Genomic DNA, 15,990 nt, shown 5'->3' on the forward strand with positions numbered 1-15,990 from the left:
TTGTACCCTTGATAGAGACTACTTACAACGCAGTTTATCTACTTCCAATTTAGAACGAATAAAACAAAAATTAGAGGCTACTTAGATATGTTTTGCTGGTGTTATTTTTGTTGCGATTTTTGTCCGTGAATTTATAACATAGTGATGCTTAACTAGGCTAAACGTAGTTCGCAAGTTAGAAATGATCAGAATCGAAAGAAACGAAGAAATAGAAATGGAAAACAAAGTTTTTACTGTAAAGAGTCTTAACAGTTTATCTACAAATAACAAAATTAAAGATCAAGTTCTTCAACCGCAGAGCATAGAGTTCAAGAAATGCTATCTTCTATGTAACGAAAGAACCATGCCATCTAACTAAATATTTGTTTCGTTTCAGGTCTGACAGTATCAGAGAAAGCAGTTTTCTTCGACAGAGGGTATGTGGATGATAAAATGATTATGATAATTGTAATAGTGTTAAGGCTGTAAAGTTAATTTCACTATCGGAATGAGTTCAATACACTTGCGTTTTGTGCCTATTTTTTTTTTTTGGCTGGTATTTGATGAGTATCAATGGTTGCGATTTTTTTACGTGCGTATCAGGGCGGATGCATTTTTTTACGTGAATTTTTAAAAGGTAACGACATGATTCCTTGTGAAATTTGGTGTACATCAGCTCTTGTAAATTTTTTAATGACTACCAAAAGCCACTCACCTTACGGGCTCAAGCAATTTTTTCGTCCTTGGATAATTTACTTTATAGACAAATTGCAATCGAAATCATGTTGTTACGATGACTTACAGTACGTGGATTTTCTACTTGTTCGTGGCTTTTGTGAAGCCAGGCAGTAAAACAACGCACAGTGCACTTATTTTCGCGATCATTTATTTTTTAGAGTTACAATTTGCTATGGAGTATTGTCAAGGAGGGAGGTTATCGTGGACTGGCTGAGTGCCAAAAGTTATTTCAGAACGAGATTTGGAACTGCTCATTGCACGACAAGAATCTATTTCAGAAGTTACCCATCTTTTTTAAAAGAACTTTGCCCGACGGTAAGTTGAGTTTGAACTTTGTTTACACTGTAAGCAATGCCCATGCAGTACTTACGTATTTAATAGCTTGAGATCTGACCTGGTCCGCGCCATTTTTGCTAAGAAACGCCTCGAATTTTCACCCGAGTTCTTGTAGAGGCTTTTTAAACATCCTGTGAGCAAAATCCAGTAGAGCAAATTCGAAATATCTTTTTTAATGCTCTGTAATGAAGAATTTAGAATTCGGAATTCCTTACCCAGTAAAAATAGGCATTTTCAACTGTTTTCTTGAAATTAGAGACGTTGTAACACGTCATGAAACACGCTGTCTATGTGAATCACACATATATATATATCAAAGCTGTCTATTTATAGAATATTTTGTGTTTCATGACCGTGCTATGTGGACGCTCTTCCTTACCCACTTTTCTTTTTCATTGCAGCAACTCGAGAAACAGCTTTCCTTTACGCCATCAGTGCAGCTGCTATTACTCACGAACTCACTGTTCAGTGCAGACAGAACAGAATACCCAGATGCAGGTGCGGAAAAACAAGAAAACAACCAAAAGGAAAGAGCGACTGGCAGTGGGGAGGATGTAGTGACGACATAAAGTTCGGAGAGAAGGAAACGAGACGGTTTATTGACAAACTGGAGAAAGGAAACGACGCTCGTACAGCGTTCAACCTGCACAATAATCAAGTAGGAAGAAAGGTAGGCTATTTATTCATTTTTTTTTTCTGTTTCTTTATCTGTATAAAAAGGTTAACTCAGATCTTGTTATCATCACTGTGCTATGATTGTATGCCAACCGAGAATTGATGTTCCTTTTTTCATTCATTCAATTTAGGTGGTCCGCTTAAAGATGAGAAAAGAGTGTAGATGCCATGGCGTTACCGGAAGCTGTACCATGAAAACCTGCTGGAAAGAACTGGCCCTTTTTAACGTGGTTGGACAGGAGCTAAAAAGAAAATACCGTTCAGCCATTCGGGTGTCATTCATTAATAGCAAACTTCACAGACGAGATAACAACCGTGACAGACTGGTGACCAGGAAACAGAAGAAATTGGTTTATCTTAACTCGTCCCCAGACTTCTGCGTGCGTAATTCGACCGCGGGCTTACCTGGATTGCGAGGAAGGACATGCGTAAGTGACCTTGAATCCGAAGAAAAGTGCAGATCGCTATGTAATTCTTGTAATCTGCCGCATCGGACAGCAGAACGTTATAGGCAGGTCAAATGTAGATGTAAGTTCGTGTGGTGCTGTACTGTTAAATGCGAATTATGTACCGAAAAGTATTCCCTCACAACTTGTGGATGAAAAAGGATTGACAACGTGCTCGTTTTGAAATCTACATATAGCACTGCGTGTACATGGTTTTCTTTGTTACTGTTTGTGTTATTGCACACAGGCAAAATATCAAGCCGTTAATTTACAATAGTGATGTGTGAATTGTATAGTAATCGATCGATCGATCGCGGAGTATTGTTAATTGGCCCGTGAAAATAAGTTTTCTGAAGCAATAAAGATGTTGTAGATTTACTCGTGATTTCTGATTGTTTTTGGCGAATACTGGGAGGGAAATTTAAATTTAAATCTACAACAGAAGGACAGAAGCCATGTTGAGATTCATATATTATTCAATCCTCAACTGAGTCGAAGTGAAGAACAAACGTACGGCCACCAATCTCGATGACTTTCAAAGACTTCGCGACAAAAAAAGGAGCCATTTTGTATTCCCCTTTTAATCATTTCACACCTAGATATCTCGGTTCGTTTGATATGATTATTTCTCGAATCCCGCTCCTAAAAATCGCAGATTCCCGAGTCCCGCTTATTATAACCATCCCGCATCCCGCTCCTCTCTAATTGTAAATTCCCGGATCCCGGCCTTTAAATTAGACATATCCCGGATCCCGAAAAGACCAATTATGGACCCTCATACAAATGTGGTGAGGATTACCAAAGAAAACCCTGCAAGTGTTAGCGCACAGCTGCTATGAGAATTTCTCAGTTCAGCGTAGCATTCAGTGGTAACGAGTCTCCGTGGCGCAATCGGTTAGCGCGATCGGCTGTTAACCGAAAGGTTGGTGGTTCAAGCCCACCCGGTGACGAATTTTTGTCAGGCCTCAATGGTGAAAGCCTATTAGATCCTGTAAAGAGCACTTGACAAAGGTCATTATCATTTTTGTAGTCGACTCTGAATCTTTTAATCCTTTTGCCTGCCTCTCCCCCTTTTTTCTTGGTCATCTAAAATTCGTAAGAGCACCACTATTTCTATGAACACGTGCACTTGACAAGTATTTTGTTTCACAGATAGATGTGTGAACTCGATTTTATCGCTAGGACTCGATAGGGTATGGATGTCTGAGCAATACGAATAACCATCGAAAAATCGAGAAGTAATTCATTTGAACTTATTTCACATAAGGCTGGTTTTCATTCGCGACAAAGTCAGAGTTGGCTAAGGCGATATGATTCAAAGAAAATCAAACTTATGGAATCAGAAGAAATGTGGTCCCCTACGATCCAGTGAAAACTGGATTGTCGGATTGAAAGCAATCGGATGGCAACTACTCATTGCCACCCTTTGTCTTTGTGATCCGTGTCAAAGTGGAAGATTTCAAGCAAATTCGATCGCAACAGCAAAACTAAACTGAATAACGCCAATTTGAGTCTGACGCCGGGCAAGAGAAAATTAGGTGCGCATAAAGTTGTGGCGCATTTTATACATGTTACCGACACAAAAGCATTTCCATACTAGATCTGATCATTTTTTACTTTATTACAATGTATGTAACCTTTAAATAAAAAAATAAAATTCGAGATTTCTAATCAGGATGCATATTGTTGTATTTTTCTTGAAAATTTTCATGAATAGGCCCGAAGTGTCGTTTTATTTTAAAATGAAATAAAATCGTGAAACCAAAGAGTGATACAATCATATACAGAAACAAACGAAACGCTATGGATTCAGAAAGAGATCGAAATAAAAGTGCTTCTCTGGATTTCTGTTTAGTAAGTCTACAAATTGATTTCGTGCACATGGGCGTTTTTGCTTCAGAACTGAAAAAGACCGACCTTCGCTTATGCAGTTGCATGATTTGGAGGTTACAATCTACCACTGAAAGTTATTAATTCAACCCCTATTTTAAACGATGAGATATTGTTATGCTCCTCTAAATAAGAAGTGATAATATCCGTATTGTTGGTGCCTTTTGTGATTGACAATTTCATTGAAATTAAAATAGCTATTTTCTATCGATCTTGAAATCTTTTCCTGTTTAAATTTTTACACTTGTCGTCTAGTAATTCATCTAAATCGAATGGGTCGTACTGCCGGCAAGGAAAATCAGGGCTCTTTGAAGTATTCATATCATATAGATGGATGAATTCTTCACCGTTTAGAAGGTTTTATTCAAAACTGAAAAGAAGACGGTCTCTCACGTTCTGCAAGTTTGGTATATTTGATTGAGCTTTCGATAGCTTTGGTGGCAGTTTTGTAGGGAAAACATTTTTGTAATTTCCCGCCAAATGAGGTTTTCACAATGCGCGCGACCCTGCTTGCTTAAGCATTGTGAATGGCGTTCATTGGTGACCACTACGACGAGAACGTGGATTGCCACAGAGGAATATCATGGCGATCCTACGGGCAATTCTGATGGTAATCCTGGTGGGGGGTCTAAGGGCCATATCTAAGGACCATTCTTGAGGCGATCCTAAGGGTGCTGCTGAGAGCGATCCTGAGGGTGATCCTGAGGACGATCCTAAGTGCGATCCTGAGGGAAATCCTGAGGGCAACTCTGAGCGCAATCCTGCGGACGATCCTGAGAGCAATCCTGAGGGTGATCCTGAGGGCAATCCTGAGGACGATCCTGAGAGCAATCCTGAGGGTGATCTTGAGGACGACTCTAAGTGCGATCTTGAGGGCAATCTTGAGGGCAATCTTGAGGGCAATCCTGAGGGCGATCCTGAGAGAAATCTTGAGGGAGATCGAGAGTGCAATCTTACGGGTGCGCTTTTGCTTTTTTCAATTTTTAGTTCTTTTCTACCTAAACCCTTGTCGTAGTCGACATCAAGCAACGCTAATAATCCACGACGGTTTTCTAAAGTTTGCGATAGCCCTTTTATGGTGCGAGAGACTTCGAACACAATTTCTCTAGAACCGCTTTCCATCAGTGCTGCTACTTTCTCAGCCGATGAGTCATCCAGTGTGGCTCTAAGTTGCTGTTCGACGTGTCGCTTCAATGCCAACCAATGGCGAATAATGGAGAAAACAGACTTATCTGTTGCTGATTCACCAGGTGATTGAGCGGCCTTCTTTAATAACTGAAATGTTGTGTACACTGCTTTTTCGACTTCTTCTGATGTTATTGTACCACGAATAACCTCTTGCACTAGGCGATGTACTTTCATGCATCCAGCAGACTTCCTCTGGAAAAGTGAAAACTTGGTCAAAACTTCTACTATATGGTTATTCGTGAGGGGGAGTTCTATTTTGTTTTTAGATACAACGTCAGAGGAAAGCATCTCTGCATTGATGAGTCCTTCATAGATTTCATCTGGATCAAGGAAAGCAGCTGCATGTACGAACCTGGTTGCAATTTCTCCACATTTTGAGTTCCTTACGTACTCAAAGTTCAGTAACCATGTAGTGTGGACTGAAAGACGATTCAAGGAGTCATACTCCCTCGAGGGATTTGCCCGATGCTCGCTTAGCAGCTTGAACCTTTCGAGCTTGTATTGTTTTAAATATTCATTAACAGTGCAGCCAAGAGATTTGATATGTGCACCAGCCTGCTCCAAGGCAAGGGGAAGACAACCAAGCTCAACAACCAGCTCATTTAGCGCATCCTCTTGGACTCCAGCATTTTCACCGCTGAAATGACTCAAAAGAAACTCTTTTGCTTCCTCGATAGAGAAAGAGGTGATTTCTACAAAACAACTTGGCTCAAGATACACACACCGACAGATCTCTTTTCTTTCACGCCTTGTTGTTATCAACATGTGACCGTTTGACTCCCTTTTCCATATTCCTCTCAAAACTTTACGCATTTTTTCAGAAAGTACTGGCTGGTCGACGTTGTCAAGAACTATCAGCCAAAGCTTTTCCTGCTTAGATATAAGCGTTAGAATTCGTGCCAGTGTAAGATCTGATGATTTTTCCATCAGTCCTAAACGTAACGCTAAGTCATTCACACAGCTTTCAAACTTCTCTTCATCTTCCATGGAGAACCAGAATACGCCTCCCTCGTATTGTGGTTTATGCTCCCAAGCGAATTGAGCTGCTAAGGTCGTTTTTCCACACCCGCCAAGACCACAAATGGCCGCCATTCTAAATTTATGGTCGCTGTTTTCTGAGAGGAGGCACCTTTCAAGCGATTCTAACTCTTTTTGTCTTCCTGTAAACCTCTTGTTTCGATCTGGCGCATCAAATACTATAGATTTATCTCTTGCTGCGGAGACACTGGAATCACTTAACATTTTATCCAGGTCTTGTCTTGTTGTTTGTTCTTCACGCTTGCTTTTGCTCAATTCATGTAATATTGCCTGAACTTTTTCAAATCCAGACTCAAACATTTCATGTACTTGATTTATATGTTCGTGCATAACACTAAGAAATGTGTCATTAAGTGGCTTACCAACGCAAAATTCTAATCCTAGGAAAAATTAGGACAAACAAAACAATTAGAAAACCGGTAATAGAGCATTCATTTTCAACGTGAGCTAAAGTCCAATGTCACTCACCATTAAAGGAAACTAGTAAAATGGAAAATTGAATAATCCTCTGAAAAGAGGGTTGATCCAAATTACGACACTAATACGCGGATTGTAAGAATCGAGTGGTTCAGCCTGACAGCTCTGACTTGACGTGGACCGACTCATCTTATGAATTAACCGTGCTGGAAAACAGAAGTTGACCACAGGCGGACAACCATATGGGATGTGAAGCCACGTAACATTCTTGACCTCTAACGTTTGCTGCAACTTACAACGAACAGATTTCCTTCACCGGCGACAAAATAACAACACGACCCTCCTCCCGCCAGCGTGTAAATTTTCTCTCAGTAGTTTGGTTTCGGACCGCCTTTTCAACGACACACATGTGCACCGGTGGGAAAGGGAGTCCGGTCATACTTTTGTCGCTAGTGGTGGAAATGTGAGCGCGATTGATTGATTGCTTAATTTCGATAATTCGATATCTTCTTTCCACACCTTGTATCGATAGCAAAACTGTTAACGAAGTGGAAAAACAGAGTAGGCTTTTGGGTTGTTTAGAGAAGCGTAAATGTAATGATTTGTGGCATATATGTTGGACACCAATCGACCTTAAACATGCTTGAAAAATAGGTGGGGAGCGATAATTTAAAGTGAAAGAGGTTTGTCGGGGTTCTTGGGGATGGAAACTAGGAAGCTACACGGCTCGATGATTTAAGAAGTGTCGGTTAAAAGAAGGGGGGGGGTGGTGGGAATTATCTTTCCTATAAAAATTACTAGATCCCTCGCAGGAAAGTAAACAGGAAACTGACAGTAAATGATTACAGGAAACTGAAAGTAAACACAGGAAACTGAGAGTAAATGATCAAAAGCTGCAAATTGTAAGCTTTGTGAGGAATTATCCTCGATTACTTGAATGAAAGTGAGATCGGATGTTGCCAATTACAGCGAAATTTAGAGATAAACAATTTTTTCACGTCACGTGGGCTCAAACCCATACGCTTGCTTGCCTTTGTTTTGCCAGACTAGCAGTTGGAGGAGACGAGCAGAAAGCGGGCGCGTGTGCCCACTGTTTCGAATTAAAGAAGAACTGATCTTAACTGGACGATGCTAAGCGCTATATAAGCGATTAGAATCAACGGAAATCAGCAGTTTGAGCCCCAAAGAGCTTGGGAACTAGCACGTACAAAGATCAAGCTGTCAAAAGTGTGACATCTTAGCTCAAGTCTATGCTTTCTATGTAAAGTAATACAAACTAAGAGAAAAAGGGAAGTCTCATTTAGTTTCATCGCTCTGTGTTTCACATTAAATAGTCATACTTGGTTCATACTTGGTTCACACTAAATGAAGATTTGTCGATTTTTTTCGAATTTATGTCTTCAATTTGGTTCATGAATGTCTACGTTGAGATTGCAATCCGTATCTCTTCAACAGCCAGCATATTCTATCGGCCTTTAGATACAATTTTGGTTGAGACCTCCTCGGCTAGAGGGGAATACAAAGCAATATTTCTTCAAATATGTGTAATGACATCTTACCATGCTTCCTCCACAACTGTAGCTCAGCGAGGAGCTCTGTTTTTTCTGCTGGGGCAAATCTCAGGTCTTCAACGAAGGTCTCCATTCGATCAAAACATGTACTGTATTTCACCTCCGTCCATGACGCATAGTCGCAATGGGCCCACTCATTTCGTACTTCAGATCTCACAAGTTCAGCTGACGGCGCTGCAGAGCTGAATGGTGGAGCAGAGCAAAGAACAGCCAGAGCCGCCGAGGCATCAAAAGAGGAATCAAATGCATTGAAATGTGCCATGAAAGGTTTCATGAACAACTTAGCTAATAATACTTCATCCTTTACACAATAGTCAAAGCAATGGGTGTCTCGACCCCGGGCGGCGTTGTTATTGATACTTTCGTAGTTCAGCTTCAGGGTGGTTGGTGGAATAGTCTTCAGGTGAGTCGGATAGGTTTGCATGTCTAATCCATACTTTGCCAACAGATTCTGGTAAAATGGTTTCATTTCCTGTTGAATCTTTTTTCTGAGATACGGCATAAGAACTCTGTTAAGAACAGTGCTAACCACCAACCACCGTCGATGTTCTGTGTCTGTCTCGGGCGACGAAGCCATGCTTTGTTTCTTGCTCTCTAAGTCACAAGTTTACCTAACACCTAGAGGGAAGGTAGGCCGGGTTTAATCGACGCAAACATAAGAATAATGGTAGCTCATAACAGAAGCATATTTGGTCTCGATAATTTTGTTTGAATTGTTCTTCTTGAAAGTGTCTTCCCCTTGCAGAAGTTGGTTTGTTGGTTTTTATGTTTTTAAAACCAAGATTGTCTGTGTTATATGAGATTTTTAATAGTTTATAACTAGCCTTAATGCTATATTCGTTTAATTTAGAACTCTCTCTTTCGTCGTCTTTACTATTCTTTCCACACTTAAATAATCGAACACATCCATACTTCAAAACTCTCAGATGTTTTTAAATCCACAATTATAGACTTTTCACCATCACACATTTCACTTTTCTTACATACTTCCAAACTTCTACGTTAATTTATATGAAACTTTCCTCCTTTCTTATTAATGTCCTGTTTTGTGTTCGATTGATTTATTTCAAGTTATTATCCCGTCAACACTTTTATGCATCCAAAGTATCGAATTTTCACCGCTTTTGGTAACTTTTTAACTTTTCTCCCACCACTCTAATTTAGACCTTAAATCTTTTTTTATTTCATCGTTTAAAAATTTTAAAACGTCAAGATCACACTCGCACTTAGACGTGTCTCAACTCCCTCAACTCTGTTTACCCCTCCATACTTCTCCACGTCACATTTCCACAACTCTCCTCAAGTTCCTAAGTTCCATAATTGCACGCGTCCACTCCACTAAAATTTTAAGGTACAATTGTGGCCCTACTTTTTTTTTCATTGCATTCTGACGAGCTGTTACGAGAAATGAAGCGTAAATTTTAAAAGCTTCTCAAAACAGTCTTTCAAGAATGGTTATATCGATTCAAATGGTTCGATTTTGTTTAGCACAGGCTTAAATAAGCTTTGTTTGCTGGGTGGAACTTCAAATACAATTTTCACGTTGTGAAACTCTACTAAGAACTCACGAGAACTCTGAACGGTTAAGTGAGCATGAAATAGTCTTAGCTTGAGTTACGTACGCACATCACGAGAACTTGATCAAGATGTGAACTAGTTAATTATTACAAACTGAAATATGCATTCAAAAAGCTGACTGAAACCCGCCTCAAAGAATGGAGCTTACCGGTGCAGAATTCCTGTTTCGTTTATCAGCACTGTTTCAAAGCGACAAAACTATCAACTACACTGGATGACTTGACAGATCGATAAACGACGTGGTTACAGGCTTATTATTCCTGATAAATTCGATTAATGCTTTGTTGTGTAAACGGCAAATCGAAGATCACCGTAGGCGTGAGAAATTACTCGCACAAAAAGGCAGCCTTTAAGTCGAAAGCGGAAAATGTAACACCGACGAATAAATGCGTAACTTTTCAAGTGAACAACTGTCAATCATATCCAACAGTCATGCCTGAGTGAGCATTTCCTCGTCTGACTGAATTTACCAAGTTCAGTAATACTAACGGCATGCCGTTTATAAGAGAAACAGAGAGAAAATATAGCTCAACGGTGCAAACAAGAGACGGATTGTAGCAACATGGTTTTATGAAAGATACGTGCAAGAAAAACTTGACTGCACTGAGACCTGATGTATAATGGTAAAAAAGGAAAAGCCAAACAAATTAAAATGGAGGTGCGAACACCGAGGGTTCGAATTATTGAGGGCAATCTCGCGGAAATGCAGGGGATATCTCTACTGGTTCGATTTAACTCGAGGATTCAGTCAGTGAGGACCGAGAGTCGACGCTGCTATCTGACTAGCAAATTGACACTCCCATCGAGTGTTGCAGCTCCGCTAGATTTGATCTGGTAAGATTAGGAAAGCTAGAGTCAATAAAGTGACAATCTAACGAATATTCTTAACTATCATACTCGTAACCATCGTTTTCTTTAAAGAAAAATTACTAATCATCTGCCGACATGAATTGTCATCAAACTAACAAACGTAATGAACTTGTGTCACAGAAACAAAGCTTTGCTGCGTAACAGCTGAAAAAAACATCTAAATTTACCGCCACATCAATTACGCAAATTTATAGTAGATTATCGATGGCTACCAATATTCTTGTCATTAAAATCCCCTTAAATGTGAATTAGTATAGGTAATCACATGATTACGAGAATAAATAAGCACGAGTAAATTTTTTTAAATGCTAACAAAATTGCACGAGCCCGTAGGGCATGTGCAATTTGTGGTCTTTGAAAAAAATTAACAAGTGCTTGTTTATTCCAAATTATACGAGAAAAATCATGTGATTGCGTGTTAATAATTTACATGGAAAATACGAGATGGCTTATCATAATTAATTAAGCATAAGCAAAGCGCGCGCATCAGGTGCAAAAATAATTTATTTAAATCGTGCGTTCGGTCAAAACAACCGCGTGAGGGGGAGGCTTTTACCAAGAAAAGGTGAAATCCATTTTCCAAAGAAAATAATCCCTTACCTTTTTATTTGAAACATTTTTGCTCTTATTTGATATGTACATTCAGTGGTTTTTAGCTTTGGCATTAACTTACTGGATGGTTCTCCTCCTCCTCTTTTATGTTACACCTCAAAGATAATCATCTACCAATTTGTTTTTATACTGGCCTAGCTACAATGTTCTGTGTATTCCACCTTGGGGACATACACTTATTTAAGGATATGGGTGTTGGGACATACATATTACTGTGACACATTGTCACTCTCTAGATCTTAAAAGCAATTATCTGAACTGTCTGCTTTAAATCTCTTATCATTTCATTTCTAAGAATTTGGTATTGGATCAACTAATAATCTCCTTGTTGATATTTTTTTCTTTATTCTCTTCACTTATCTGCTTTGTATTGTTTTGATACTGTTAGGAGAAATTCTGTCTTGGTCACTTGTGGGAGTGAAGGGTTATATCAGTTGTGTAAGCTTGAGAAATTTCCACAAGGTACTGGTGGGGTGGGGTAACCCTGGAAACTGCATTATTCTTAATGAGTTGCCCTTCAGCAGAAATTCCTCCTTGACTTCTATAGAAAGAAACTCATTAAGTAACACTTGACAGTGATTTTCACAAATCGGCTGTTAATTTGCAACAATTTTTCACATGACTAGAAATTGATTAACTCTCTGCTTCAGTAACTTGTGGAAAAATCATTTTTTAATGTAGCTCAACTCTGAAATTTTTCAGAATGGAGGTAGAGATTTATCACTATTTGTAAACCTAAGAATTTAATACCGTAATTTCCGGCCGTTTACCCGCACGGCCGATTAACCGCACCGGCCGATTATTGCATATGGCGAAAAAAAAGTCAACAGATTAACCGCATTGGTGGATAACCCGCACGTTATGTTATTCAACTTTTGGTAGCGAAAACGTGACATTAAGGTGATACATTTCAGTCTTTTAAAAGTTATCTAATCTAACTTTCGAAAACTTGAAAGCTTCTTTGTCGAGTTTAAAGGTCAAAGAAATTCAGACGCGTGCACAATTCTGTGTCAATATTAGCTTGTACTTTATTGATAAAATTATACAGTAAAAACACTAGCGGCCCATACCCAAATCTCAACGTTTCATACTTGACCGAATGCGAATTTGTGGCCACATTTTGTGCAAGCGATCGTTCAGCGCCATGTTGATTTGTTGAAAGAAAGCTGGGTGAGTGTTTAAACTTGAATTATAAAGTACTGTCGGCGATTTCTAAAAAAAATTGATATCTTCGGTTCTATTGGGCCTAACAAGTCCTTTAAAAAGGTAAAATTATCTTTAGCTCAAGCTGTCGTAAAATGGAAATTTGTCACTGATGCGCCAGATATCTTTGGATTATTTTTGTCACCATCAAGGTTTTGTTTTCACACGTGCCGATAACAATTTGTTCGTCACGCAACTAATTATGCGCGAAATAAACTCGAGTCGGCATCATGTTTCCGTGCCGCTTTTTGGCACTCTTAATACAATAAAATTCATTTGAGAGGTGGAAACGCATGTAGGTGAGAATTGTTTTCAATTCAACCACCAGTAGATTTTAAAATTGTCACATAACCCGCACCTCCCTATTACCCACAGTGGCGCGCGTTTAATGCAAAATCAACAGATTGCCGGAAATTACGGTTGTTCAATATAGTGATGAGGGGTGCTTGACATCTGGTGAAATGAGTTATTACTGAGCACTACAAAAATCAGTTTTAAGATCAATGAGTTGTTTTCATTTTACTTAACTCATCAAGGAAATACAAATAAAAATTGACAATGTTTCAGAAATTTAACAGTGGTTTGAAAAACTTCTAAAGAAGAAGACAAAGATATGAAAATATCTAGAGCATGATAGGAGGCTGAAGTATATTTCTCCCACACAAATCTTCCAAATTGATTCCACTTATTTTAATGACAAGTGACTAAAAATGTGCATGGTTCACAGATTTCAAGGAACTGTTTTTATTTCTGGAAAATTGATTGGCTACATGGTATCTCTATCTATTAGCAAATCGATTGGCTACATAATATGTCTATCTTAAAATTTTATTACTGACTGTACAATGCCACAGAGGAGGACCTCTTCATTTAAGCATGCTTTTCATTTTGTAATGAAAAGTCAAAACATCAATTTCCTTCTGGGAAATAACTTGGAATATCTGAAGAAGGTTTTATGCCTTCTCATTTTTTTAATCATTTTTTAATCAGCCATTTGATTTTAATCAATTTTTTTGTTAGTCACATTGTCACTCTCTAGATCTTAATAGCAATTATCCTAACTGTCTGTTTTACATCTCTCATCATTTTATTTCTAAGAATTTGGTGTTGGATCAACTAATAATCACCCTAATGATAGTTTTCTTTATTCTCATTACTTGTCTTCTTTGTATTGTTTTGGTATTGTAAGGAGAAATTCTGTCTTGGTCACTTGGGGGAGTGAATGGGTTAAATCAGTTGGGTAAGCTTGAGAAATTTCCACATGGTATTGGTGGGGTGGGTTAAACCCTGCAAACTGCATTCCTCATAATGAGATGCCCTTTAGCAGAAATTCCTTCTTAACATCTAAATCAAAGGGAGAAACTTATTAAGTACCACCTGAGTGTGAATTTCACAAATTAGCCATTTGCAACAATTTTTCATATGAAAATAATATTAAACAGGTTCTTTTCTAAAATATTCTCAACCCTTTTCTGTACAAACAGAAATTGGCAGTTAGCAACAGTTGGTCATGAGAGTGATGCTACATAAAGTTATAACCTGACTGAAATCAATCCAAGAACACTTATTTTACATCTCATTAAAGTGCAAATTTTCAGACTTTTCATATCACTGAAGATCAAAATTGAATGAAATTCCTTCTTGACATCTAAATTAAAGGAAGAAACTTATTTTTAATAAGTACCACCTGGGAGTGAATTTCACAAATCAGCCATCTGCAACAATTTTTCACATGACTAGTAATTGATTAACTCTCTGCTTCAGTAACTTGTGGAAAAATATAATTTTAATTTAGCTCAAGTGAAAATTTTCAGTGGGGGGTAGAGATTTATCACTATTTGAAAACCTAAGAATTTAGTAATTTAGTATAGTAATGAGGTGTGCGTGACATCTGGTGAAATGAGTTATTACTGAGCACTACAAAAATCAGTTTTGAGATCTATGAGTTGTTTTCATTTTACTTAACTCATCAAGGAAATACAAATAAAAATCGACAATGTTTCACAAATTTAACAGTGGTTTGAAAAACTTCTAAAGAAGAAGACAAAGACTTGAAAATTTCTAAAGCATGACAGGAGGCCATAGCATATTTCTCCTACACAAATCTTCCAAATTAATTCCACTTGTTTCAATGACAAGTGACTAAAAATGTGCATGGTGACACATTTCAAGCAACTGTTTTTTATTTCTGGAAAATTGATTGGCTGAATCACTTGAAGGAGGCTTTATCAAAAACTGAAATGAAGGGGTAATCATAAAACTACTTGGTGTCTCTATCTTAATATTTTACCATTGTACAATACTACAGAGGAGGACCTCTTCATTTTGCAAGCTTTTTATTTTGTAATGGAAAGTCAAAACATTAGTTTTCTTCTGGAAAATAATTTGGAATATCTGAAGAAGATTTTATGCCTTCTTGTTTGCCATCAAGAGTGTACAAAAATCTTCATACCATTTGCTTCATGTTCCATGCTAACAAAATGCAGTTTTGTCTGCAATTTCAGTAACTGCAATCTATAGAGCTCAGGCACAAAATAAATCAACTGGCTGCATCTTGTTCCATTCGATTTTGTTTATGAAAATAATATTAAACAGGTTCTTCTCTAAAAATTCTCAACCTTTTTCTGTACAAACAGAAATTACCTGTTTGCAACAGTTGGTAATAACAGCAATATTAGGTAAAGTGATAACCACTGAAATCAATCCAAGAAAACCCACAATTATTCTTCATCTAATCAAAGAGCAAATTTTCAGACAACTATCATTGAAGATCTAAATTTAATGACTTTTGTAACCCTTTCTTTCCCAAGATCTCACTATGAACTCTCCAGTCTTTCTCTGTACAATTCTTATGATTTTAGTTCAGAGAATTTGGTATTGGATCAGCCAACCTTTCCCCATTCTTCCAGTTAAGACATCCTGTTTGCTTGGCTATTAATTGTTTCGTTGAAATTGTAACTACGTCACAGTCAATTAATGAACTTAATTACTTTCCTAATTGTGATACACTTCAAGCAAGACAACCATTTGGTAACTATTCTGTTTTGTTATATTTATATTTTACTGTAATTATTTTTCTGATACGCTTACTATGTGTAACTTATAGATTTCGAACAACGCTCACAAAGAATAAACAGCAGTTTGAAACTCATGGTTTTGGATGCGTATCACAACAAAACATTAATATTCTAATTGAAGTGTTAAATTGCACATACATACCTTGCTTTTTAGCAGTTGATGATCTCTCCATGTTTGGACAAACAGCAGTTGCAAGTACCTACTGTGTTGCAATTAAAAGCCTAGAGCCTAAGAGTCAGATTTGTTTAATAAAACACAGTTAGACTAGGCTTTTAGTAATGTGCAAAGCTGTACATTATCAAAAATTGATTATATATAACTACAATTTGGAAAAGTAGTCCTTTCCCTTGATTGAGAATGCTATGAGAGAG

The 15,990-nt window shown here is 37.9% G+C and overlaps 2 protein-coding genes across 2 annotated transcripts in view; one reads left to right on the plus strand and one right to left on the minus strand.

The window, feature by feature from the left end:
* The window catches only part of LOC149035627 (protein Wnt-8b-like), a 10,687-nt gene extending 8,215 nt beyond the window's left edge, over positions 1-2,472 (plus strand). The window contains exons 3-6 of the mRNA XM_089191313.1: positions 377-416; positions 876-1,032; positions 1,455-1,723; positions 1,860-2,472. Coding sequence (XP_089047439.1) covers positions 377-416; positions 876-1,032; positions 1,455-1,723; positions 1,860-2,330 — 937 coding nt within the window. The 3' untranslated portion in view covers positions 2,331-2,472. The remainder of the gene's footprint in view (positions 1-376; positions 417-875; positions 1,033-1,454; positions 1,724-1,859) is intronic.
* Positions 2,473-3,775: 1,303 nt separating this feature from the next.
* On the minus strand, positions 3,776-8,897 carry LOC113680180 (uncharacterized). Its single transcript, XM_089191800.1, has 2 exons — positions 8,267-8,897; positions 3,776-6,670 (listed from the first exon to the last, which is right to left on the minus strand). Exons 1-2 carry the CDS (start codon positions 8,853-8,855, stop codon positions 4,599-4,601), a joined length of 2,661 nt encoding a protein of 886 aa, XP_089047926.1. The 5' UTR covers positions 8,856-8,897; the 3' UTR covers positions 3,776-4,598.
* Positions 8,898-15,990: the final 7,093 nt, after the last annotated feature.

Source organism: Pocillopora damicornis, chromosome 13 (assembly GCF_964200805.1).
Source record: "Pocillopora damicornis chromosome 13, jaPocDami1.2, whole genome shotgun sequence".
NCBI lineage: Eukaryota > Metazoa > Cnidaria > Anthozoa > Scleractinia > Pocilloporidae > Pocillopora > Pocillopora damicornis.

Coding starts and splice junctions, on each gene's coding strand:
- LOC113680180 (XM_089191800.1), bottom strand. CDS start 8,855: ATGGCTTCGTCGCCCGAGACAGACACAGAACATCGACGGTGGTTGGTG. Junction 6,671..8,266: donor ACAGTTGTGGAGGAAGCATG/GTAAGATGTCAT, acceptor AATTTTTCCTAG/GATTAGAATTTTGCGTTGGT.